Consider the following 22,858-nt stretch of genomic DNA (forward strand, 5'->3'; position numbering starts at 1 on the left):
ACCCCGTTTCGGGCCGGGCTGCTACGTCCCGCCTTCTTGTATGGTGATTCCTCCTCCCATAGGCTTTCGGGGGTTTATCCCGCCCCCTTCTGGGGTAACGTGGTCTTCTATTGGTTTGCGCTGGTCCGTCTATCCTGGCTAGATAATCCTACCATTAGCTCGCTCAGCGATTAGTCCCGCCCCGGCGCTGAGGTAATCTTTCCTCCCATTGGCTCCTACTCCTCCTTCCTCCCCGCGCCCTCCGCAGCTCCTATTGGCTGCGGCCTGCTCCGCCCCGGCACGTGAGCTCCCGTCATGCCTCGCAAGCGGCCGTTCAGCGCGAAGCGGAAGAAGCAGCAGCTGCGCGATCGGCGCGAACGGAAACGGGGTGGTGAGCGGGGCCGGGGCCCGGGCCCCTGGAGTGTCGGCCAGGCCCGGGTAGCGTTGGCCGGCTGGGCCCTGACACTCCGTTCTCTGTCCGCAGATGCCCCAGCAGGGCCGGACTCGGGCCCGGGGAGCCGCAGTGGGAGCCGGGAACGGGGCAGCGATGCGGCCCCGGCTGAAGCGGGAGACCCGTGGCCCCCTCCCTGCCGCCACGACCCCGGCAGGTAACCGTGAGAGGCCCGGGGCGGTGCAGGGCGCCCGGATAGGTGAGGGGGACCCGCGTGTCTATGTGAGTTCTCGGTATGTGGCAGGTTTCGGCTGCAGCTGGGGGGGCCGCGGGCCGAAGCCTTGGCGCGCCGCCGGCGCCGGGCTCAGGAGGAGCTGCTGGAGCTGCTGCCCGAGACCGCCCTTGAGCTGGACCCTGATAGTATCTACGGCCTTGGTGAGGGGCTGGAAGACCTGGGGAAGGGGGAAAATACACTGGCGGGGGAATAAGTAACTTGAGGAGGGAGCACATAAGCAGAGAAAGTAGGGCTAGGGCTTTTTTTGGGGGGGGGGCGTGCAATAAAGTGCTGGGGGATGTAGCTAACACCCGGGGAGGGGGATTTGCCCTAGGAGGGGGTGTAGTTAATCACCTAAGAGTAAATTGGCTTAAAGATGGAGGCTAAAAATGGTTGAGGTAGGCCCAGAGAGGTCAAGTAGGAACATGGGGGGGGGGGGTGGGGGGGGGTGGAAGTGGCCCCCAGGTAGGGCAAATAGTTCCTGGGATGGGTGAATATCCCCTGGAGGGGGGTCCCAGGGCTGTTGGGACCCAGCTTGCTGGATGCTAGGGCTGGACTTCCCACGTCGGCCACCCTGGAGCTTCGCCATGAGCCCGGAGGAGCTGCGTGTGCGGGAGGAGGCAGCTTTCAGTGCCTTCCTCCGATCCCTCCGGGAGGACCAGCACCCCCGGGGGGCTGAGGAGGGGGGCGGCAATGGTGACGATGATGGAGGAGGTGTGGCACCATTCGAGCACAACCTGGAGGTGAGAGGGGGTGTGCGGGGGATCCTGAGGGGTCATCATGGGGGTGTTACGGGGTGGAAAGGTCACTGTGTCATTGTCCCCCACCCTGCCCAGACATGGCGGCAGCTCTGGCGGGTGCTGGAAATGTCTGACATCATCCTCCTCATCACTGATGCCCGGCATCCGGTGAGTCCAAGGAGGAGGCAGGTATCCAGGGTGGGGGGAATCGGGCTACAGGAGTGCAGCTAACCCCCCATGTGTCTCCCTGCTCCATCTCAGGCACTGAATGTGCCGCCAGCGCTGGCCACGCACGTGACGCGGGAGCTGGGGAAGGGCTTGATCCTCATCCTTAACAAAGTGGACTTGACCTCACCTGCTGTGGCCACCGCCTGGAGCCACCTCCTGCGCCGCCGCTTCCCCTCCGCCCGCGTTGTCCCCTTCACCTCTGCCCCCCAACGGACCCCCACGTCTGGTAGGGACCCAGTTGGTCAGGGTTGGGAGGGGACGGACACACCCAGGGTTTCTGACGCCCACCACCACCGCATTGTTTCTCCCCCAGGGCTGCAACGGCGGCAGAGGCGGGGGGGTGGATGGAGCCGAGCTGTGGGACCCCGGCAGCTGCTGGAAGCTTGTGAGAGCATTGTAGGGGGAGAAGGTGAGCTAGGAAGGGGAGCACCCATGGGTGCTGGCTGAGTGGGGTGGGGTCTTCCATCCACTCCTTGTGTAATGCAAACCTTGCTGAGCTTCGTGGTGGGATGGGTGACCCAGGCAGGCGGTGTTTGGGGGGGGGGGGATCCCTTTGGGTGCTGGGGTGGGTCCCCCGGGTGCGCCCTCCATCACCCACCATGGGTTTTGCAGTGGACCTGAGCAGCTGGCGAGCGCGGCTGGACCGGGCGGAGGAGGCAGCGGCACGGGGAGAGGAAGAGGAGGAAGAAGAGCAGCAGGAGGAGGTGGGGGATGGTGAGGAGGCGGGTGACGATGACGAGGACGGCGCCGGCGCCATGGTGGCCCCCCGGCAGTGGGAGCGCTACCGGCATGGCATCCTCACGCTGGGCTGTGTTGGTAAGGGGCGGGGCTTGGCCTAGTGGTGGGGCATAACAGGGGAGGGCTTAACTGAGGGGCAGGGCTTTGTCAGGGGGTGGGGGGCCTAGAAAGGTGGGGGCTTATCTGTGAGTGGGGTTTCATGTAGGGGGTGTGGCCTGTTGTGAGGGGTGGGGCTTATGGCAGATAGGAGTGGGGGCTGACCCTGGAGGCGGGGCTTATGGCGGTGTCCTTGCCCACCAGGTGGAGAGGAGGGGAGCATGTTGGTGTTTTGTTGTGCTGTGGGGGTGAGGCCTAGGGGGGTGTGGCTCCTGAGAGGGGGTGTGGCCTGAGGAGGCGTGGCTCCTCCCCGCAGGCCTGCCGAACGCGGGCAAGTCTTCGGTGCTGAATGCGCTGGTGGGGCGCAGCGCTGTCAGTGTCTCCCGTGCCCCTGGCCGCACCCGCTACTTCCAGACGCATTTCCTCACCCCCCGTGTCCGACTCTGCGACTGCCCAGGCCTCGTCTTCCCCTCCCACGCCCCCCCGGCTCTCCAGGTGGGTCCCAGCCCCCTCCCCAGCCCTTACAGAGCCTCGCCTGCTCCTGCTGAGCCCTGCCTGTTTGTGTCCCCCCCCCCTCCCCAAGGTGTTGGCAGGCGTCTACCCCATCTCGCAGCTGCAGGAGCCCTACTCGGCCGTGGGCTTCCTGGCCTCCCGCCTCCCGCTGCCACTGCTGCTCCAGCTGCGGCCTCCCAGCACCGCCGCCGGCTGGACCGCCTGGGACATCTGCGAAGGTGCACTGTTTGTGGTGGGAATTAATTAAAATTGGAGGGATTTTTTTGTTTTGCCCTTAGTTATTTAGTTTTGCCATTGGTTAATTTCTTAGTAACAATAACAATTGATATTGTTGGTTTTTAGATATTTGCTATTTGGTACTATTTATTAATTATTATATATATGATTTTAGTACTTTTTGCTATTTATTATTTTATTATTTACTGTTGTTATTTTTTTATGTGTGTTTTCTTCAGCCTGGGCTGAGAAGCGAGGCTACAAGACGGCAAAGGCAGCCCGTAACGATGTCTACCGGGCGGCCAACAGCATCCTGCGGCTGGCAGCGGATGGGCGACTCCGTCTCTGCCTGCGCCCCCCTGGCTACGCCGCCCAGAAGGGTGAGCCCCCCAGTACCATTCCCAGCCTCGGGGGCTGCCAGGTTCATCCTGGGAAGGGGAGGGGGAGGTTGAGTGGGATGCTGGGTCACGGTGCCTTCCTCTCCCCCCTCAGATCTGTGGGAGCAGCACCCTGAGACGGCAGCGCTGGCGGCATTGCAGGAGCAGGGGGACCCCGGTGCGAGGGGCTCGGCCCCCCCTGGGGAGGGGTCCACCTCGGAGGAGGAGGGGAGTGACAGCGGTGAGGAGGTGGAGCCTGTGGAGGCCACGCCCCCTGCCAGCACTGGCCACAACCCCTTTGCGCTGCTGGGAGAGGATGAGTGTTAGCCCCGCCCCTCGGGGCGGAGCCAATCAGAGGTCAAGACATTATACCACTGTGCTAATACCATATATGAAATAAAGGGAGGTTTATTTCTGCAGCCAGTGCCTCCTGATTGGTTAAAGGCAGCTTCTGCGCGGACCAGTCGGAGGTCACGTCGGCGCTCTGTCGCCGGGTAGGGTTCATGCCGGGCTGTCCTCTGGGGCAGGGCCTGGGGGGAGAGATGGCGTGATCGATCCGACAGCCCCACCCACCTCTTCCCTTATTTGGCTTAGGCCCACCCCTATTAGCGTCATCCCGCCCCTCACTGACCGGTGGGCGTGGCCTGGCCGAGGGGGCGGTGCTTCTGCTGGCAGAGGTAGCGTCGGCGGCGTCGGCAGCTCTGGCAGTGCAGTACTATGTGGGGCTGCCCCCCTCCTGTGGCAGGGACCTGGGGGTCAGGCTCAGGCCCCCCCCCTCCTTCTGCCCCACAGCCCCCCAGGGACCCCAGGCATAGGGGGTACTCCTCTTTACCCCCCTCACCTCTCTCCCCACCTTCCCACAACCCCATTACCCCCCTGGGATGACCCCTGTTCTCCCCTCCACCTGTCCCTGCCTCCCCTGCCTCAAACACCCCCCGGGGTGGGCAGTGATGCAGCCCCCACCAAGTCCCACCTCGCAGGCGCACGCAGCCCCCAGCCCCAGGCAGCAGCAGAGAGCAGCAGCGGCAGCACACGGCCCGCTTCACCGAAGGTGCCCTGTGTGGGAACATGTGCACAATAGGGGGGGGTCAGGATCCCCATCGTGCCACCACCCCCCACCCCGCTGTGGGGTGGCCCCCCAAGTCCCCATAGCTCACATGCGCAGGACAAGGCGGCGGGCGGCCCCTCGCTGGGTGCTGCAGTAGAAGCGGGCGAGGGCAGGGCTGTGGGGCAGCACCCAGTGTGCAGCCTGCAGAGGGGTGAGCACAGTTGCAGACCCCCACTCTGCTGCCCCAATAACCCTCCCCAGCCCCACAGTCCACCCCCTGCCCCATAGAGTCCCCCCTGAGCCCCTCATTTTCCCCCTCAAGTCCCCGCAGATCTCCATAGCTTGCATAGAGCCCCCCCCACAGCCCTCCCCCAGACCCCTATAATTACCCGCAGGCCCCACCCCGCTCCCTCGGACCCCCACCGCCCCCCCCAGGCGCCCCCGCCCCACCTGAAAGAGGAAGCTGAGCCGCTGCAGCGCTTCCCGATCCCGCACCGGTGCCGCCATCGCGCCCCGCGTTGGCCCTGCCCACTGGGCGGAGCCGGCTCTTCCCATTGGTCGGCGCCGGCCCCGGGAGGCGGGGCCTCCCCCCGCCCTTCTGGCAAATAGGGGCGGGAGGGCGCCACCAGCACGGGACGGTGGGCGGGTTTGTGTCGTCACTTCCGGCGTTGGGCCCGGCGCGGCGGCTGGCGGTGAGTGGGGGCGTAGGCGGCCGCGACTCCCCCCCCCCCCCGTAGGGTGTCCCCTATAGAGCCCTTCCTGTAGGGACCCCCGGCACGGCCCCTGCCTATAGGGTGTCCCCTATAGAGCCCTTCTTGTAGGGACCGCCGGCACGGCCCACCCGAGCGCTGTCCCCTGTAGGGACCCCTATGGCGACCCGGAACAGCTTCCCGCCCCCAGAGCCTCCACTATAGGGCCCTTTCCTGTAGGGACACGATTTATGGGGATCCTGGTACGGCCTTTTCCTGTGGTGTGTCCCCTCTAAGGATCCTTCCTATAGAGCCAACCCTATAGGGACTCCCAACATCTTTGTGTGGGGTGGCCCCTACGCGTCCCCTTTTCTATAGGGACTCCCCTATAGGGACCCATGCACTTCCCCTCTGTAATGAGTGTCCCCTTATTCCTCCCTTTTTCTATAGGGAATCCTCTATAGTAAACTAGGTACCCCCCCCCCTCCCTAAAGGGCATCCAGTTTAGGGCTCCTTTTCTATAGGGGCACTCCTATAGGGCCCCCATCCCTCTGGGGAATCCCTTATAGAGCCTCTTCCTGTGATATATCTCTATAGGGGCTCCCCTATAGAGCTCCCCCTGGGCAGGGAGTCCCCTATAGAGGCCTTCCCTATAGCGACTGTATATAGGGCTCCCCCAGAACTTCTGCTACAGGGACTCCTATACAGGCACTGCCGGCAGCACGTTCTTGTTTTAACTGAATTCAGCTGGTTTCCCCCCAGAAAGCACTTGGGAACCACACTAGCACCTTGGTGTCACCTCCTTGCTAAATGACGTCGTCGCCTTGAGAGAATTACGCTGGTTTCACCTCAAAACCCTGCTGAACCTGCACCGCCGCCTGGGAATTCCTCCGCAGCAAAATGACATCATCACCTTGATGGAGTTGAGCTGGTCTTGCCTTGCCCCAAAACCCCTTTGAACCTGCGCCACCGCCTCAGGATCGCTTCGCACCCAAACGATATCATCACCTGGACTGAACTGAGCTGTTTTCTCCCCAAAACCACTTGGAACGCACATCGCCGCACCTTACTGTCGCATTTTTACTAAAACCGCCTCATCGCCTTCAGGGATTTAAGTTCTTTTCACCCCAAAACTTCTTCCAACCCTCCCCTTCCCATCAGCCCTTCCCCAATCCCCCTGATCCAAGCCCAGCCATCCCCACCCCCACCCCAAATTCAGGGGGGCCAACGGCAGCGCCGTCATGTCGGGTGCTGACCCCCTGGAGACGCTGCAGGTGGAAGCCAGCTGCTCGGTTTGCCTGGAATACCTGCAAGATCCCGTCATCATCGAATGTGGCCACAATTTCTGCCGCCGTTGCATCACCCGCTGGTGGGCTGAGCTGGCGCGCGATTTCCCCTGCCCCGTCTGCCGTAAAACCTCTCGCCATCGTGCCCTTCGGCCCAACCGGCAGCTGGGGAATATGGTAGAAGCCGCCCGGCAGCTTCGCGGTGCCAAACGGAAAGCCAGGGAGGAGAGTCGCTGCCAAGCTCACGGCCAAGCTTTGGCCCGGTTCTGTCGCGACGATCAAGCCCCCGTTTGCCTGCTCTGTGAGATCTCCCACGCCCACCGCGCCCACGCCCTCATCCCCCTCGACGACGCGGCCCTCGAGTATAAGGTGGGGGGATGGGGGAGAGCGAAATCCTGGCGGGGTGAAGGGGGAGTGTGTCCCCAAGTCTCGGTTTTAGCCCCACGATTGATCCCAGGGCAGCTGGTGGAGGGGTTTCAGATGTAACTCATCCCAGTCTCTGCTTTCAGGCCCTCCTGATGGGATTTAGCCCCAGACTCTCTCCCCGAGGACTGTTTGTGTAAGGAATTTGGCCACGGCTCATCCGTATTTCCATTTCCGGCCCCTGATGGTGGAATTTAGCTTGCCCCGAGGCTCTTTGTGGAGAAATTTTGGGCAGCAGCTCTTCGCCGTCTCCATTTTAAGCCCCAAATTCTTCCTCGAGACCATCCGAGGGAATTAGACCCTCGCTAGTCCCCATCCGCAGCTCCGTGCCGTGGGGCTTAGCCCCGAACCCTTTGCTCGAGGCCTTCCACATGGTCGCCACTCGCTCAGCTCTGGCAGAGGAGGGATTCGGGGCTGGAGGAGGCATTCAGGGAAGGGGGTCCCATCCCGTTGCCTGCCCTCCTCTCTCCTCTCCTGGCAGGAGAAGCTGCAGCGCTGCCTGGAGCCGCTGGAGCGGAAGCTGGAGGCGGTGGCCGGCTGCCGAGCGCGGGAGGAGAAGAAACCCAGCGAGCTGAAGGCAGGTGGATGGTGCCGGGGGATGCCAGGGGGATCCCAGCAACTCCTGGCGCTCACTGGTGCCTTTTTCCCGGCAGAGGAAGGTGGCCCTGTGGCGGGAACGCATCGCCCGGGAATTTGAGGAGCTTCACCAGCTTCTGGAGGAGGAGGAGCGGCTGCTGCTGCAGCGGCTGGAGGAGGAAGAACGCGAGATCCTGCAGCGGCTTCAGGCCAACCTGGCTCGGCTCGGGGAGCAGCGCCGGGTCCTGGCCGCCCTCGTGGCAGAGCTGGAGGAGAAGTGTCTGCAGTCGGGCGCCGAGATGCTCAAGGTAGGGCGGGAGCGGGATCGGGATCAGTATTAGCGGCGGGTGGATCACCGCTGGGGATGGGAGCAGCGGCAGGGTTGCGGTGGGCCTAGGACGGGCTTGTTGCTGGGGATGGGATCACCAGGGGTGGGATTAGTTTTGGGAGATAGCCCCCGGGAATGGGATCTGTTTTGGGGACCGGATCCCCCCTGGGGACAGGATCCCCAGGAACAGGATTGGTTTTGGGGACAGGATCATCCCTGGAGACAGGACTAGTTTTAGGGGTGGGATCACCGGGAATGCGATTGGTTTTGGGGACAGGATTGCCCCCAGGGATGGGATCACTGGGGAGGGGATCGGTGTTGGGGATGGGATCACCACCAGGAACACTGGGAATGGGGTCAGCATCAGGATCGTGGCCAGGGACGGGATTCCCGGGGCTGGGATTGCTGCTGGGGGCTGGGATCCCTGCTGTTGGGACTGATCCTGCCCCAGAGGTTGACTCTGAGGGGGTTCTAGCGCACCTAACCCCCCTTTTTTTCCTGCTCTCCCCCTGTTTCAGGACATAAAGGACACCCTGGCCAGGTAAGAACCGTGCAGGCGATTCGTGCTGCTCTCCGGGCTGTGTTTTGGGGCAGAAAAGCGGGATTTGGGGGTGCGGCGGCTGGCTCGTCCCACCTCCGCTGGGGCTGCCGGCAGGTGCGAGGCGGCGGCAGTGCCGGTGGAAGAACCGGTTTCCGTCCCCATCGAGCTGGAGAAAAACTTCTGCAGTTTCCCCCGGCAATACTTCACCCTCCGGAAAATCACCCGGCGCCTCATCGGTGAGGAAACCCCGCATCGTGCCGCAGCCGAGACCCCCCCTCCCCTTGCTCCCCACCCCCTAAATCCTCCCCCTTTCCTTCCTGGCGTTGCCATCCAGGCGAGGTGACGTTGGATCCCGACACAGCGCATCCCAACCTGGTTTTATCGGAAGATCGGAAAAGCGTTCGTTTCGTGGAAGTTCGACCCCGGGATTTACCCGATACCCCGCGGCGTTTCACCATCTACCCCTGCGTTTTGGCAGCGCAGGGTTTCACCTCTGGGCGTCATTACTGGGAGGTGGAAGTGGGTGATAAAACCCACTGGGCGCTCGGCGTTTGTAAGGATTCAGTGAGTCGGAAAGGGGAATTAACGCCGTTGCCGGAGACGGGATATTGGCGGGTACGGCTCTGGAATGGCAATAAATATGCAGCCACCACCACCCCCTTCACCCCGCTGACGGTGCGGGTGAAACCCAAGCGGGTGGGGGTCTTCGTGGACTACGAAGCCGGCAAAGTGGCTTTTTATAACGTCACGGATCGCTCCCACATTTATACCTTCACCGATACTTTCACTGAAAAGATTTGGCCGCTTTTCTATCCCGGGATCCGTGCCGGCAGGAAAAACGCGGCGCCTCTCGTTATCCGTTCACCCACTGACTGGGAGTGAGGGGGAAAGCGGTGCCGGTGGCGTTCGGCTTGATGACATCTGGCAGCGCCAGGAGCCGGCGCTCTGGCGTAGATGGGGTTTGGCTCTCCCAAGATCTGGCACCACCGGGATCCGGTGCTCCGGCATAGACAGGGTTTTTTGGCGCTCTGATGTTTGGCACCACCGGGATCCGGTGCTCCGGCACTGCTGCGGTTCAGCGCTCTGACATCTGGCACCACCGGGATCCGGTGATCTGGCACGGCTGGGATTTGGCTCGCTGAGATGCAGCACTGCCACGGCCTGGCAATCCGGCACCACCACCAGGATTTGGCTCTTGGACATCTGGCACCGCCAGGATCCGGTGCTCCGGCATAAACAGGGCTTGGCTCTCCGACATCCACCACTCCGGCGCCACCGGGATTTGGCTCTCCGACATCCACCGCTCCGGTGCCACCGGGATTTGGCTCTCCGACATCCAGCACCGCCAGGCTCTTGCTCCTTGCCATCCAGCTCTGCGGCGCCACTGGGCTCCGGATCGCCTTCCCCAGCGTCTGGCACCAGCCGGGTCCGGCTCTGCGGCAGCACCAGGGGCGTGTGGCGGTAGGTGCGGGCGTGTGGCAGGGCCGTGTCCCTCTACCCGTGTGCCCCTGGCCCCGTGCGTGTCCCTCTGTGTCCCCCATGTGTCCCCACATCAGTTTGTGCCTCCCCACGTGTCTGTTCCCCCGTGTCTGTGTCCCTCCCTGTCTCTTTACACCCCTCTGTGTGTCCCCCCATCCGTGTCCCCCCCGTCACCACATTCACGTGTCCATCCGTGTGCCCGCGTCCCCATCCGTGTCCCTCCCCATCCCCGCATTCCCATGCCTCTCCCCATCCCCGCCCCGCCATCGCCCACGCGTGGGCCGTCCTCGCACACGCCTCGCACACGCCTCGCACACGCCTCCACACGCCATGGCCCCCTCAGGGCCACCGGAACGGGGCCCGCTGGCCCAGCTGGTGCGGGACACGTTGTGCCCGGCCTGCGGGCAGCCACTGCGGGACCCCGTCCTCTTCGCCTGCAACCACAGCTGCTGCCGCCGCTGCCTGCCCGCTGCCCACCCCGGCGAGCCCGCTGCTGCTTTCTCCTGCCCGCGGTGCTGCCTGCCCTGCGCCCCCCGCCGCCTCCGCACCCCCGTGGCTCTGGCCGTGGAGAGTCGCATCGCCCAGCGTCTGGCTCAGGGAACGCCCGGACCCCCCCGGCGGCCACAGCGCTGCAGGTAAAGGGGAGCAGGGGGCACTTGGGGGGGGGGGGTCTGAGGGGGACCCAGGTGTTTGGGGGAGCTGGGGGGCATCTGGGGGAATCAGGTGTGGGGGGGGGGAACCTGGGGGGGAGCTGGGGATCCAAGCATCCAGGCGCACTTGGGGGGCTCACAGGGAATTTGGGGCACCTAGGCAGCTTGGGGGGGGCTGGGGGGTAGGGAATTTAGGGTTACCCAGGTGTCTGGGGGCATTTGTGGGGCTGGAAGGGACTTGGGGGACAAGGGGAGGGGGGGGCTGATCCAGGGGTGCTGGGGGACACACACACCCCCACGGGGCTGGAGGGGGGAGCCTTGGGGACCCAGAGCTTCTGGGGGGAGACCCAGGTGTCTGAGAGGGATTTGGGGGGGCTGGGGGTGTGTGACCCAGGTGTCATGGGGGGCTGGGGACCTTGTGCTGCTAAGGGGGGCCCCAGCGGTGCCCCCAGCTCTTCGGGGGTGCTGGGGGGACCCAGGCATCCAGCTGTGACCCTGTGCCCTGTCCCTCATGAGCCTGGACACCTGAGCCCCCCCCCCTTGCCCCCCCCCCACCCCTCGGGGCCAGGTGTCACCACAGCCCAGGTGACCTCGCCATCGCCTTGGGGCGGGGGGGGGGGGGGGGGGGGGGGGGGGGGGGGGGGGGGGGCGGGGAACGACGACGACACCTCAGCATCGTGGTGCACGTGCTGGGTGGGGCCTGATCCAGCTGGGTGACATTTTTGGGAAGTGACACTTGTTTTGGTGGCACCTTGTCCCTCCTGTGGGGACACACCCCGGTCTGGTGGCATCCTGGGGACACTTCTGCCCCACGGGCTTCCTGCCCCACATTTGTTGTGTTTTGTCCCCTCCCTTTTAATGACATCCTGCACTAACCACCACCCCCCTCCCCTTCTCCCCACAGCCTGGGGGCCCAGCTCCGAGCTGATGCCGCCCCCCTACGCCCCCCATCCCCAGAGGAGGCACCTGGAGCAGGGAAGAACCCCCCAAAAGCTGCCCCCCTCCTCCCTCCTCGCTGACACCACCACCCCCCCCCCCAATAAACGCCATCTCCCCCCTTCCACGAGCACCACGGCAGCAGTCGCAGCGGTGCCACCTTTAATGCCCACAGGTGCCACGAGGAGGGGTGGTGGGGACACCCCAAAATGCCACCCCCAAACACTGGGGTGTATGTGTGTGGGGGGGGCAGGAATTGGTGTTTTGGAGGGGGCTCAGGCAGTGATATTTGGAAGGGGGGGGTTCAATTTGGGGGAAACAGGACTGGCATTTTGGGGATGGAGGGTCTTCAGGAGCTGAGGGGTTCAGGTATCGATTTAAGGGGGGGCTCAGGCAGTAATATTTGGGGGGGCGCTGACCCCCGAGGTGATGTGGTAGGAGTGATTTTTGGGGTATGGTTCAAGCCCAGAGTCAATATTTGGGGTTGGGGGACCTGGGGAGGGGCTCATGAGTCAATAAGTGACAGCCAGGGAGGTCCGTGGGTCAGCAGTGGGGGGGCAGGGGGAGCTGGGACCCTCCACAGAGGGCTCCTCAGTGCTCCATAGGGGTGGGGGGCCCAGGGGGCAGCACTTGGGGGCCACCCCCAGCCCCCGGCATCCCCCCCCCCATCCCCCCCCTGCCGCCCCCGCCCCCGTTTATGTCCCCGGACGCAGTGGAGGTGGCCGCAGCCTTCATCCCCTCCCCTTGTCACTGCCGCCTCCTCTTCCTCCTCCTCCTCCTCGCTCTCTGTCGAGCTCTCCCCGAACGCCCGTGGCTTTTCGTAGATGCAGCAGCCTGGGGGGGGGGGGGAGGGGGTAATGGTGTGGGGGGGATGTCAGGGGACACGGGTGTCTCCAGAGGGGACACAGGTGTCTGGGGAGGGGGACAACAGCGTCCCCAGGGCCACTCACACTTGGAGGAGCGGCGGCCCAAATGCTCGTTGTCGACGGTGTCGCTTGACCACTCGACTTTCTTGTCTGGCTTCCGTTTGCGCAGCTTCAGGGTCAGGCTGCGGTTCTCCTGGAAGGGGGATGGGGGTGTCACCAGCGCCATGACACCATGGCAGGGACCCCTCCCCCCCCCCCCCCCCCCGAGAACAACCCCTCCTGGGGGCTCTGACACTGCCCCAAAACAGCCCTCTGGTCGTCCCCCGACACTGGCCCTGCACCCACTCCTGTCATCCCCCCCCCCCCATATTTCTGTAGGTGCCCTGGCTGTTTACAGCACACGCCCACCCCCCACGTATACCCTGCTGGGTGTTTATAACCCCCTGCAGCTTATAGCCCGCCCTGGGTGCCTATAGCCCCCGCGGTACGTATAGATCTGCCTGGTATCTATAGTTCTCCATTGTCTGTATCGCTCCCCCCCGGCATCCTTAGCCCCCCATGAGTATCTATAAATCCCCCGGGATATTTACAGCCCCCCTTCAGTATCTATAGCCCCACCCCCAGTATGTATACACGCCTCTCAGGTATGTGTTGGCTCCTCCTCGGCACCTATAGCCCCCTCACCCCGGTACCCACAGCCCCTCCTCGGCACCTATAGCCCCCCACCCCGTACCCACAGCGCCTCCATGGCACCTATAGCCCCCCACCCCGTACCCACAGCCCCTCCTCGGCACCTATAGCCCCCCACCCCGTACCCACAGCCCCTCCTCGGCACCTATAGCCCCCCACCCCGTACCCACAGCGCCTCCATGGCACCTATAGCCCCCCACCCCGTACCCACAGCCCCTCCTCGGCACCTATAGCCCCCTCGGGCCTTACCGGCTCGGCTGCACCGGTCTCGGTGACGGTGGCGGTGCCGCAGCCGCCGCTGTCCGCTGCCTCCGCCATGGCTGCGGCCGGCCGGTGCGGTGCCCCGGGGCCGGTGGGGGCCTCCCGGCCGCCGCCGAGGCCCCGCTGCGGGCGGGGAGCGCCGAGAAGGGCCGGGCCGGGCCGGGCCGCTCTCGCCGCCGCCGCCGCCGCCCCGGTGTAGCGCCCACAACCGCCCCCACTTCCGGGCGGCGGCGGCACTTCCGGTAGGTCCGTCAGGCAATGTGCTCCCCCCGCGCAGCCTCACCGCCGCCGGACGGCTGCGGCGCGCATGCGCGGAGCTGCCGGGCCCTTGGGGGCGCGGGGGGGGCTTGAAGGGGCACTCCAGGGCCTGGGGCGGGCAAATAAGGGCCAAGGGGGCAGTATGAGGGGGTAGACGGGGTCTGGAGGGGCAATTCAGGCCTGAAGGGGGCAAATAGGGGCCAAGGGAGCAGTTTGGGGTGGGGGTGGGGCGTGTAGAGGGGGTCTGAGGGGACATTCAGGGGCTAGGGGAGTCAAATAGGGGCCAAGGGAGCAGTTTGGGGGGGCGGGGGGTGTAGAGGGGGGTCTGAGGGGACATTCAGGGGCTAGGGGAGTCAAATAGGGGCCAAGGGAGCAGCTGGGGGGGGTAAAGGGGTTAATTCAGGGGCTTAGAGGGCCAGATAGGGGCCAAGGGAACAGTATGTAGGGGCAGATAGGGCCCGGGGGCTGGGCGGGGAGGGGGGGACAGTCAGCGCATTTGCGGGGCAGATAGGTGCTGGGGGTTGGGGGGCAGTTTTTGGGGGGTCAGATAAGCCCTGAGGGGTGGGCAGAGAGGAGCTGAAGGGTAATTCAGAGACTGGGGTGGGCAGATGGGGCTGAAGAGGTGTCGGGAGGGGGCAACTGAGACACCCCCAAGCACAGCCACGGATAAAAACCCTGGGGGGCTTTTATTACCCACATGGGAGGGGGCAAACACCCCCGAGCGAAGCAAATACCCAGTCACGAATCCTCCTTCTCCTGAAACCTGCATGGAAAGGAAGCAGCAGTTAGGGGAGGGTTTGGGCACATCCCCCCTCCGTGGCTTGGGGAGGGGGGTGTGTATAAAAATGGGGGGGGAGGGGGGGGAGATCAAAATGGGGGAGCCCCTCACCGGCAGCGGGGGCAGGTGTAGAAGACGGTCTGGCCCTCGTCGGCCGAGCGCATCTGCCGGGTGTGGTACGCCATCCCCTCGTGGCCGCAGCGCGGGCACCGCCGCTCCACCTGCCCACCCCCAAAATTATGGGGGTTATCCCCTGCTCTGGGCATGGGGGACTTGATACCCCCCCCCCCAAGGCTTAGGGAGGGGGTTAAACCCAACTTAGGGGGGGTAACCCCCAAATATCCTGGCCCAGGGAGTGTTGTGGTTTGTATGGGCCAGAGTTGGGGTGGGGGCGTCGTTCCAGGGGCAGTTGAGCCCCCCTGCTGTAGTTTTTTTTGGGGTGGGGGGCTCTCCCAGCAGGGTTTGCCCCCCCCCCCCCCCCCCTCCCACCAGCACTCACCAGCGGCCCCTCAAGGCGGGGCGCAGGATCCGGCCCCCTCCCCGCCGTGGGGTCCAGCCGGTTGAACTCTATGGTGCTGCGGATGATTTTACCTTCAAAATCTGGGGAAGGGGGGAAACAAAGTCAAGGGGTGCTGGGAGGGGGGATGTCCCAGAAGAGACCCAGATGCCCAGACCCCCCACCACCACCACTGACCAGCGCTGCGGAGGGTGAAGGCACAGCGGGGGCAGCGGATGGTGCTATGGGGGCCCGGCCGCGGCAGGACGGAGCCGCACTCGGGGCAGAAATCCAGGGAAGACTGGAAACAGGAGGGGGGCAGCTCCATGCCTGGGGGGGTGGGGAGCAAAAATTGTGGGGGTGTCAAGGGAGGGGTCCTCGCCTCTCAGCACGCCCTCAATCCCTGGTACCGCTGACTCTCACCATCCCAGAGCCCCCAATCACCCCCCGCCCCCCCCCCCCATCACCTTACTGGCCCCCCATTCACAGGCAAGCCCCCATCATCCCCAGCTCCGCCGTGCCACGTGCCCCCTCCAGCATCCCCATTGCCTCCCACTGCCCCGGTTCCCCACCGACCCAGTGCTCCCCCCAGTGCCCCACATCCCCCCTACAGTGCCCCACATCCCCCCTACAGTGCCCCACATCCCCCCTATAGCCCCCCACTGCCCCCTCAATCCCTCCCATTGCTCCCCCCAGTGCCCCTCATCCCCTCAAGCCCCCCCCCCCAACACGCCACATCCCCCCCCAGTCCCTCCCATCGCCCCCCAGTACCCCCCAGAGCAGACAAGTCGAACCTCCCCGCGCTGCCCAAACCGACCTGAGCGCGGCGCGGGGGGGGACTCTCCCGCCCCGCCCCGTCAAACCCCTTCCGCTACGTCACTTCCCCCTTCCCAAGCTTGCGGAGCGCCACGTTAATTATCGGAAGCCCCAGGGATTGATTAATTAAGCTCGTGTTAATTGACTGATTAGAGGAAGCGCCAAGGAGTTGATTAATTAAGTCGCCGTTAATTCATTAGGGAAGCCCGGGAGGGGGCGTGGCCTAGCGGGGAGGGGGCGTGGCTACGCCATTGCGGGAGCGTGGTTTGGGTGGGGGCGTGGCCCGACCGCAGGGGAGCGCGGCCTGGTGGGGAGGGGCGGAGTCATGGGCGGAGCTTTGTCGTTGCCATGGCGTCGCTTCCGGTGCGGCGGGGCGGAAGTGGCGGGCGCTGCCGGGAGGCGCCGCTGGTACCGGGGGGGGGCCCTGGGGCGGGCAGCGGGGCCGGGGCTGGCCCTGCGGGCGCCGGGGGGGGGCACTGGGGGGGGCCCTCGGGGCTGCAGGGGGGACCTGTGTCGCCTGTAGGGGTGGGGGGGCCTTCAGTGTCCCCTGCGGGGCTGGCGGGAGGTGCTGGGGGGGCCGCTGGGGGGCCGGGGGGCTCCTGACACCCCCATATGGGGATGAGAGGGGCTGGGGGGCTCCTCTGATCCCCATATGGGGATGTCAGGAGGAGCTGGGGGGCTGCACGGGGGCTGGGGGGCTCCTCTGATCCCCATATGGGGGTGTCAGGAGGAGCTGGGGGGCTGCACGGGGGCTGGGGGGCTCCTCTGATCCCCATATGGGGGTGTCAGGAGGAGCTGGGGGGCTGCACGGGGGCTGGGGGGCTCCTCTGATCCCCATATGGGGGTGTCAGGAGGGGCTGGGGGGCTGCACGGGGGCTGGGGGGCTCCTCTGATCCCCATATGGGGGTGTCAGGAGGGGCTGGGGGGCTGCACGGGGGCTGGGGGGCTCCTCTGATCCCCATATGGGGGTGTCAGGAGGAGCTGGGGGGCTGCACGGGGGCTGGGGGGCTCCTCTGATCCCCGTATGGGGGTGTCAGGAGGAGCTGGGGGGGTTGCTATGGGGCTGGGGGGATGCTCCTCTGATCCCTATAGGGCTCGTGGGAGAGGCTGGGGGGGCTCCCCTGACCCCTATAGGGGTGTCAGAAAGAATGGGGGGCTCCCCTGACCCCTGTGAGGGGGTTGGGAAGGCTGGGGAGGCTGCTCTGGGGTTGGGGGGGGGGCTCCTCTGATCCCTATAGGGCTGTCACAAGAGACTAGGGGGGACTCCCCTGAGCCCTATAGGGGTGTCGGGAGGGACTGGGGGGGTTCCCCTGACCCCTATAAGGGTGTTGAGGGGGCTGCTAAGGGGCTGGGGGGCTCCCCTGAGCCCTGTAGTGGTGTCGGGGGGGGGGGGGGTCCTGTGATCCCCACCGAGGTGTCAGGAGGAGCTGGAGGGGCTCTGATCCCCATACAGAGGTGTCAGGAGGGGCTGGGGGGCTGCTATGGGGCTGGGGTGGGGGGGGTTCATCTGATCCCTACGGGGATGTCAGTAGGGCTGCTGGGGGGGTGCCCTCTGACCCCTCTAGGGGTGTCAGGAGGGGCAGGGGAGGGTCCTGTATCTCCTAGAGAGTGGGGGCAGGGATAATTCCGTGTCCCTATGGGGCAGGGAGGAAGCCGCCCCCCACTTCCTGCAGGAATTCCTCTCCTCAGGGATTTTGGGGGGCTGCACCATCCCTGGGGAGATATGGGGGGGGGGGACTGTTTCCACCACTACCACCCCATAAAAGGGGGGTGGGAGAGAATTTGGGCATTTTAACCTCTCCTTCCCCACTTTTAGAGCTCCCTGGAGACAACCCCCCCAAAAAAAAAGCATGGCTGGGGACTGGAGGATGCCAAGCCCCGAGCCAGCGGACAGACAGATGGACACGGCCGCTGCCATGGCCTGACCTCCCCCTACTTGACGAAGCTCTGACAGGAGAGAAGCAGCAACTTCATCCCCCCCCCCCATTCCCCAGGGATTCCCAGGCAGCTCTGGAAAAGGGGGGGGAGGGGGGAACCCCAGCGACCCCCCTCCCCCTGGAGCGAGCTGCAACCAGGTAAACCCCAAGGATTTTAACCCGGAGAGAGAAGCGAAATGTTTTTCCTGTCTGCTCGGCTGCGAATTCCCACTGAAAGGGGGTTAAAATCTCACTGAAAAGCAAAAAAAGGGGGGGGGGGAAAAATTGGATTTTCAGGAAGATTGAGGCGCTGGGGTGACACTCAGCAGAGAATCCCATGGGAGAAGAGATTAGTTTTGCCCAAGACGAGGGTTTGTTTGCATTGAGCTGAGTTGTTGTGGTTTATTTTGGCATCGTCCTGCCTGAAATGAAGCCAAAAAGGTGGAAAAATGAGGTGAAAAACCAGGGCGGGGGGATCCCTGAAAGCAGTGCTCGCTTCCTTGGTCCCTTCCAGGTGGTTTTGGTGGTGTTGAGGCTGGAGCTGCTTTCCCCCAGGGTGCAAAAAAGGAGCCTGGAATAATTAAAAAGAATATTTAATGAGTAATTTAGAGGTGGTGGCATGAAACCAGTGGGCGTTTGCCCAAAATCTGCTGGTTTTGGTGTCTCTGGGGGATGCTGTGACGAGGGAAAGGAGCTTAAAATCTTCCCAAAAACTCCAGGAGTGTTTGGATTTGAGGTGTTTCACCTCCAAAAGCCCCTGAGGGGAAAAAATAGGGGGAATGTTGCCCCCGTCCCCGGATTTGGGGGGATTTTGGGGCACTGGAGGATTTAATTTGAATAAGTATCGCTCGCTCGGAGTCTCCCCTGGAGCAAAGCTGAGGGCAGGGAAAATCCCCAGCTCTGCTTACTCAGCGCCTCGCCGCTGGCTCCTGCCTCGCTGCTGAGAAACGCTGGGTAAAACCACAGCTGAACCCTCGGTTTGAGCCAAACACTCTCGGTTTGGGCCAAAACACCCGTGTTTTGGGCCAAAACCCCTCGTTCTCCGCCAAAATACTGGCGTTTTGGGCTGCCACGAGGCTGAGCTGCTTTCGGCCCCGCAGGTACGGCTTAATCCCAGTGTCTTTCTCCACAGGGACCCAACTAAGAAGCACCAGGTCCCCGAAATTTACTTTTTTCACCTTTTTTTTTTTTTTTTTTTTTTTTTTTTTCCCCACCTCTTCTTTCCAGCTGATTTTCCGGGGCCAGATGAGGCTTTCAGGGCCGGGAAGGGGGAACCGCGCCGGCGGCTCTCAGCACTGCCGGCACTTTCTGCCTTCACCCTTCCCCTCCTGGGGGGACCAAAATGTGGTGCTGCTGGGCTCACTCTCCTTCCTACTGCTCTACACCCCTTTTTTCCCTTTTTTTCCTCTTTAATACCCCTTTTCCGGGTGTTTTCTTTCCTTTTAATTCCCTTTTTCCGCCCGCCAACGTGGCCTGCGGCAGTGTTAACCCTTGAGCCGCTTGCCCGTGCCGCTCCTTCCCTGGAGTTAAGCAATCACTTTTTTTTTCCCCTCTTGTTTTTTTTCCCTCTTCCTTTTTTTTTTTTTTTTTTTCCCCCACCCCCAGTCCTCCCCATTCCTGCCCGCGCTGACATCTTGCCTCCGCCGGCGGGAGTTGGGCCGGGCTCCGGGTGAGTAAAAACTCTCTGAAAACCTGACTTTGCAAAGATTTTAGTACTTAAATTTGATATTTTATTTGTCCCCATTTTTCCAACAGAAACCACCCCCGTTTCACCCACCCCCCTCACCTTACAGTGGCAAATCCTCACCTGAGCTGGCTGCTGGGTTAATGTTTGACAGGAGCGGACTCTGCCCCCTCCTCCCCGCACCAAGATGTGGGTTTCGGGGTTATTATTGCATTTTTTCCCCTTATTTAAGGTGGTTTTTTGTATCTCTGCGATGCCACGTTTCTGGTGGGAGGCTCCGGGGCCCCGCGGTTTCGCTTCCTCTCCCCGCGGGGGGGGGGTGTTCCTCCTTTTGGGAGGCTGGTGGAGTTGGGGGGGGAGGGTGAAGGTTTCCCCACGTGTTTTGGGGTGACACAACTGCGAGGCGTCCCTGTCCCTCTTCAGCACCGGTTTGGGGGTGACAGGGGGGTCCCCTCGCTGTTAACCCTCCCCCCTCCTCATGTGTTTCCCCCCCCAGGTCCATGGCGTGGGAGTGAGCGCTGAAGGATGCTGAAGAAGAGCAGCTTGGTGGTGTGGGGGGCGGTGCTCTTCATCGCCTGGAACGGCCTCCTCCTCCTCTTCCTCTGGAGCCGCCCGGCCTCCCCCGGTGAAGGCGACCGGCTGACGGCAGAAGTGATCCGTTTGGCTCAAGATGCTGAAACCGAACTGGAACGGCAAAAAGAATTACTGCGCCAAATCCACCGTTACAGCGGGTTGTGGGGGCAGCGGCGCGGGGTTCGAATCACCCCCAACCCTCCCCCCCCGCCCTCCCCGGCCCCACCGCAACTCACCGATCCCGCTGCCACGGTGTTACCCGTCCTGGTGATGGCTTGTGACCGCAGCACCGTCCGGCGGTGTTTGGATAAACTCTTACGTTACCGACCTTCGGCGCAACGTTTCCCCGTCATCGTCAGCCAGGATTGCGGTCACGCCGAGACGGCTCGTGTCATCGCCTCCTACGGCGACGCCGTGGCTCATATCCGACAACCCGATCTCAGCGATATCCCGGTGCCGGCAGAGCACCGTAAATTCCAAGGTTATTATAAAATCGCTCGGCATTACCGTTGGGCGTTAGGACAGGTTTTCCGGACCTTCCGTTACCGCGCCGCCATCGTGGTGGAGGATGATTTAGAAGTTGCTCCGGATTTTTTCGAGTATTTCCAGGCGGCGTTCCCGCTGCTCCTCGCCGATCGCAGCCTCTGGTGCATCTCTGCGTGGAACGACAACGGGAAAGAGCAAATGGTGGACGTTGGACAAGCTGAATTGCTTTATCGGACTGATTTTTTTCCCGGTCTCGGTTGGTTGCTTTTAGCTGAACTTTGGGATGAACTTGAACCCAAATGGCCACGAGCTTTTTGGGACGACTGGATGCGTCAACCCGAGCAGCGGCGAGATCGTTCCTGCATCCGCCCCGAAGTTTCCCGTACGATGACGTTTGGTCGTAAAGGAGTGAGCCACGGGCAATTTTTCGATCAATATTTAAAATTTATCAAACTTAATGACCGTTTCGTGCCTTTTACCCAGCTGGATCTTTCTTACCTCAAAAAGGAAGAGTATGAACGTTCTTTCCTCCCCAAGGTTTACGCCGCGCCAGAGGTGAGGGTGGAAGATCTCCAAGGGAACCGGCGGCGGGAGCTGGGCGCCGTCCGCCTGCAGTACGGCGGCCGCGATTCCTTCAAAGCCTTCGCCAAAGCCCTGGGGCTGATGGACGACCTCAAATCCGGTGTCCCTCGCGCCGGTTATCGCGGCATTGTCAGCTTTGTCTATCGGGGACGTCGCGTTTATCTCGCGCCTCCTTCGGACTGGACGGGTTATGATCCCAGCTGGAGTTAGCGGGTGCTGTGGCTCCGCTTGTTGTGGTTTTTGGGGTTTTTTTGGGGGTGGGTGGGTGTCCCCCTTTTTCATAACTGTTTGTTGGTTTTGGTTTGGTTTTTTTTTTGATGTGTCTTTAGTGGAGAGGATTTGGCATGCAGCAAAGTGCAGCTTGCCTGCCGCTTCTCCGGTGCCGTGATGGGGGAAATTCAGGGCAAAGGCAGCTCTGAGTGGAGAAACTATTTTCCAGAATAAAAGGCAAAAAAACTCCTAAAATCTACCCGCCCCAAAATTTAGATTTCTTTTGCTACTATCACTCAGCCCGGCTGTCGGTGCCACCCAGGCCCTGCATTGCACTCTGCGCCCTCTTCCCTATATTCAGCTCAATGCTCTGGGCGCTGCAGGCCATAAACTGACCTATGGGCAGCTATACAGGTCTGTGGGGGTCCGTACGCAGCTATATGGGTCTATACAGATCTATGGGAGTCTATACAGGCCTAGGTACCCTGCGTTCTGTATGGTCTTGACCCTATATTCCAGGCCCTGGATCGGGCTGTGGGGTTTAGGACCTGAATAAGGGGCTGTGCCCTAGTCCCTGTGGGTGGCTGTGGGGTCTAGGCCCTATATATAAACCATCTATACATATATATGCTATACTATATGGGGACATATGGTCTGGGCTATGTGATCCTGTCCCTATATGGGGCTGTAGGGTCTTGGCAATATGTCCAGGCCCTATATCACAGTCCATATACTCCCCTCGCTCTAGTTAGGCCCTACACCACAGCCTGCTTGCCAGTCTATATGTTCTGCCCCATATGTTCCAGGATTGGAGTGTAGGGGTCTGGAGGAGGCATCACTTCTGGTGCTAAAAAGCCCTTTTTATGTTAAAAAAAGCCCCCCTTTTTATCTGAAAGAACCCCTCGGGTGTGGCTTTTCTGGGGGGAGTTGGGCAACAAGGGGTTTAGGGGGGGAGAAGCATCCCGCTCAGCTTTGTTTTGGGAAGAAAAAGCCTCTTTTCAGAACGGGGGGAATTACGAAATGGAAGAAATGAAATTATGACATTTTATCGCATGAAACTGGGATAAAAGGAGGGGGAATGGCCAATGGGGCAGGAAGGACTGGGCAAAGTGGTAACACTGGGAGGGATTTATGGCCCCCGCCCCCGCAGGATTTGGGTTAAATCTGTGTGGGTTTAGGGATATTCTTGGAGCCGTTTCCTCACCACTACCACTACTGGTGCTGAATACACCACATCTTTTTATTTTCAGTTAAAAGGGGGACAGTCCACCCAAAAAGAAGGGGGTTACGGGGTTTTCCTGCACTTTCTACTCCAGGCTGCAGCGCAGAACCCCTCTTATTAACCAATTCCTCTCCAGTTTGGGGGTTTCTTTCCTGTGGAGGAAAATTTGGAGGCAGAAAATCCCCATTTCCCAGCATGCTGGCTGCTCCCTGGAGGAAAAGCAGACAATGTAACACCACCCCCACCCCCCGCCCAAAACCAGGATTTAAATCACTGATACGCACCCCCAGTTTGCACAGGAGCTGCATTTTGGGGTGAAATATGCTCAAATCAGTGTCTTTTGGGTTTCACGAGCTGGCGATTAAAAAAAGTGCCTTTTGAGCCCCATTTTTTATAAACAGCCGCCGATTATTGACCCGAATAGTCGCAAAGCCGCCCCCCAAACCTGCCCTTTTTTCACTTAAAATGGCCCTCAACGAGGAGCAGCGCAGGGTCAACGCCCCCGCCCTGGC

The 22,858-nt window shown here is 62.3% G+C and overlaps 6 protein-coding genes across 12 annotated transcripts; 3 read left to right on the forward strand and 3 right to left on the reverse strand.

Annotated features, from left to right (window-relative positions):
- Positions 1 to 190: 190 nt before the first annotated feature.
- On the forward strand, positions 191 to 3,971 carry GNL1 (G protein nucleolar 1 (putative)). The gene is made up of 12 exons (XM_080370657.1): positions 191 to 370; positions 464 to 587; positions 675 to 805; positions 1,194 to 1,387; positions 1,481 to 1,552; positions 1,646 to 1,838; positions 1,926 to 2,021; positions 2,225 to 2,428; positions 2,763 to 2,941; positions 3,030 to 3,177; positions 3,415 to 3,555; positions 3,668 to 3,971. The coding sequence occupies exons 1-12, from the start codon at positions 295 to 297 to the stop codon at positions 3,877 to 3,879; spliced, it is 1,770 nt and encodes a 589-aa protein (XP_080226783.1). The 5' UTR covers positions 191 to 294; the 3' UTR covers positions 3,880 to 3,971.
- On the reverse strand, positions 3,932 to 5,199 carry RPP21 (ribonuclease P subunit p21; the record flags this gene model as incomplete). Of its 2 annotated transcripts, XM_080370767.1 has the most annotated exons (5): positions 5,051 to 5,198; positions 4,710 to 4,801; positions 4,526 to 4,608; positions 4,184 to 4,288; positions 3,945 to 4,082 (listed from the first exon to the last, which is right to left on the reverse strand). In XM_080370767.1, exons 1-5 carry the CDS (start codon positions 5,153 to 5,155, stop codon positions 4,054 to 4,056), a joined length of 414 nt encoding a protein of 137 aa, XP_080226893.1. In that variant the 5' UTR covers positions 5,156 to 5,198. The 2 variants fall into 2 exon arrangements, with proteins under 2 accessions (XP_080226892.1, XP_080226893.1); XM_080370766.1 differs by lacking the exon at positions 4,526 to 4,608 and having other exon boundaries at positions 3,932 to 4,082; positions 5,051 to 5,199.
- On the forward strand, positions 5,200 to 11,620 carry LOC308055988 (E3 ubiquitin-protein ligase TRIM39-like). Its single transcript, XM_080370690.1, has 8 exons — positions 5,200 to 5,292; positions 6,052 to 6,944; positions 7,480 to 7,575; positions 7,652 to 7,882; positions 8,421 to 8,443; positions 8,558 to 8,679; positions 8,778 to 10,557; positions 11,477 to 11,620. The coding sequence occupies exons 2-7, from the start codon at positions 6,531 to 6,533 to the stop codon at positions 9,323 to 9,325; spliced, it is 1,434 nt and encodes a 477-aa protein (XP_080226816.1). The 5' UTR covers positions 5,200 to 5,292; positions 6,052 to 6,530; the 3' UTR covers positions 9,326 to 10,557; positions 11,477 to 11,620.
- A 36-nt stretch (positions 11,621 to 11,656) lies between these two features.
- PPP1R11 (protein phosphatase 1 regulatory inhibitor subunit 11) lies at positions 11,657 to 13,535 on the reverse strand. The gene is given in 4 exon segments (XM_080370768.1): positions 11,657 to 12,186; positions 12,188 to 12,342; positions 12,459 to 12,567; positions 13,314 to 13,535. Coding segments are annotated over 4 exon segments (420 nt in total). The 5' UTR covers positions 13,383 to 13,535; the 3' UTR covers positions 11,657 to 12,099.
- A 709-nt stretch (positions 13,536 to 14,244) lies between these two features.
- On the reverse strand, positions 14,245 to 15,745 carry POLR1H (RNA polymerase I subunit H). Its single transcript, XM_080370769.1, has 5 exons — positions 15,652 to 15,745; positions 15,056 to 15,187; positions 14,861 to 14,961; positions 14,473 to 14,582; positions 14,245 to 14,346 (listed from the first exon to the last, which is right to left on the reverse strand). The coding sequence occupies exons 2-5, from the start codon at positions 15,183 to 15,185 to the stop codon at positions 14,322 to 14,324; spliced, it is 366 nt and encodes a 121-aa protein (XP_080226895.1). The 5' UTR covers positions 15,186 to 15,187; positions 15,652 to 15,745; the 3' UTR covers positions 14,245 to 14,321.
- Positions 15,746 to 15,968: 223 nt separating this feature from the next.
- On the forward strand, positions 15,969 to 21,383 carry MGAT1 (alpha-1,3-mannosyl-glycoprotein 2-beta-N-acetylglucosaminyltransferase). Of its 6 annotated transcripts, XM_080370716.1 has the most exons (4): positions 17,215 to 17,748; positions 19,195 to 19,258; positions 19,345 to 19,462; positions 19,770 to 21,383. In XM_080370716.1, the coding sequence occupies exon 4, from the start codon at positions 19,799 to 19,801 to the stop codon at positions 21,122 to 21,124; it is 1,326 nt and encodes a 441-aa protein (XP_080226842.1). In that variant the 5' UTR covers positions 17,215 to 17,748; positions 19,195 to 19,258; positions 19,345 to 19,462; positions 19,770 to 19,798; the 3' UTR covers positions 21,125 to 21,383. The 6 variants fall into 6 exon arrangements, with proteins under 6 accessions (XP_080226841.1, XP_080226842.1, XP_080226844.1 ...); XM_080370715.1 differs by lacking the exons at positions 19,195 to 19,258; positions 19,345 to 19,462 and adding an exon at positions 15,969 to 16,081 and having other exon boundaries at positions 17,490 to 17,748; XM_080370718.1 differs by lacking the exon at positions 19,345 to 19,462.
- The last annotated feature ends 1,475 nt before the right edge of the window (positions 21,384 to 22,858 follow it).

This window comes from Falco punctatus (assembly GCF_963210335.1).
Source record: "Falco punctatus genome assembly, chromosome: 21".
Lineage (NCBI taxonomy): Eukaryota > Metazoa > Chordata > Aves > Falconiformes > Falconidae > Falco > Falco punctatus.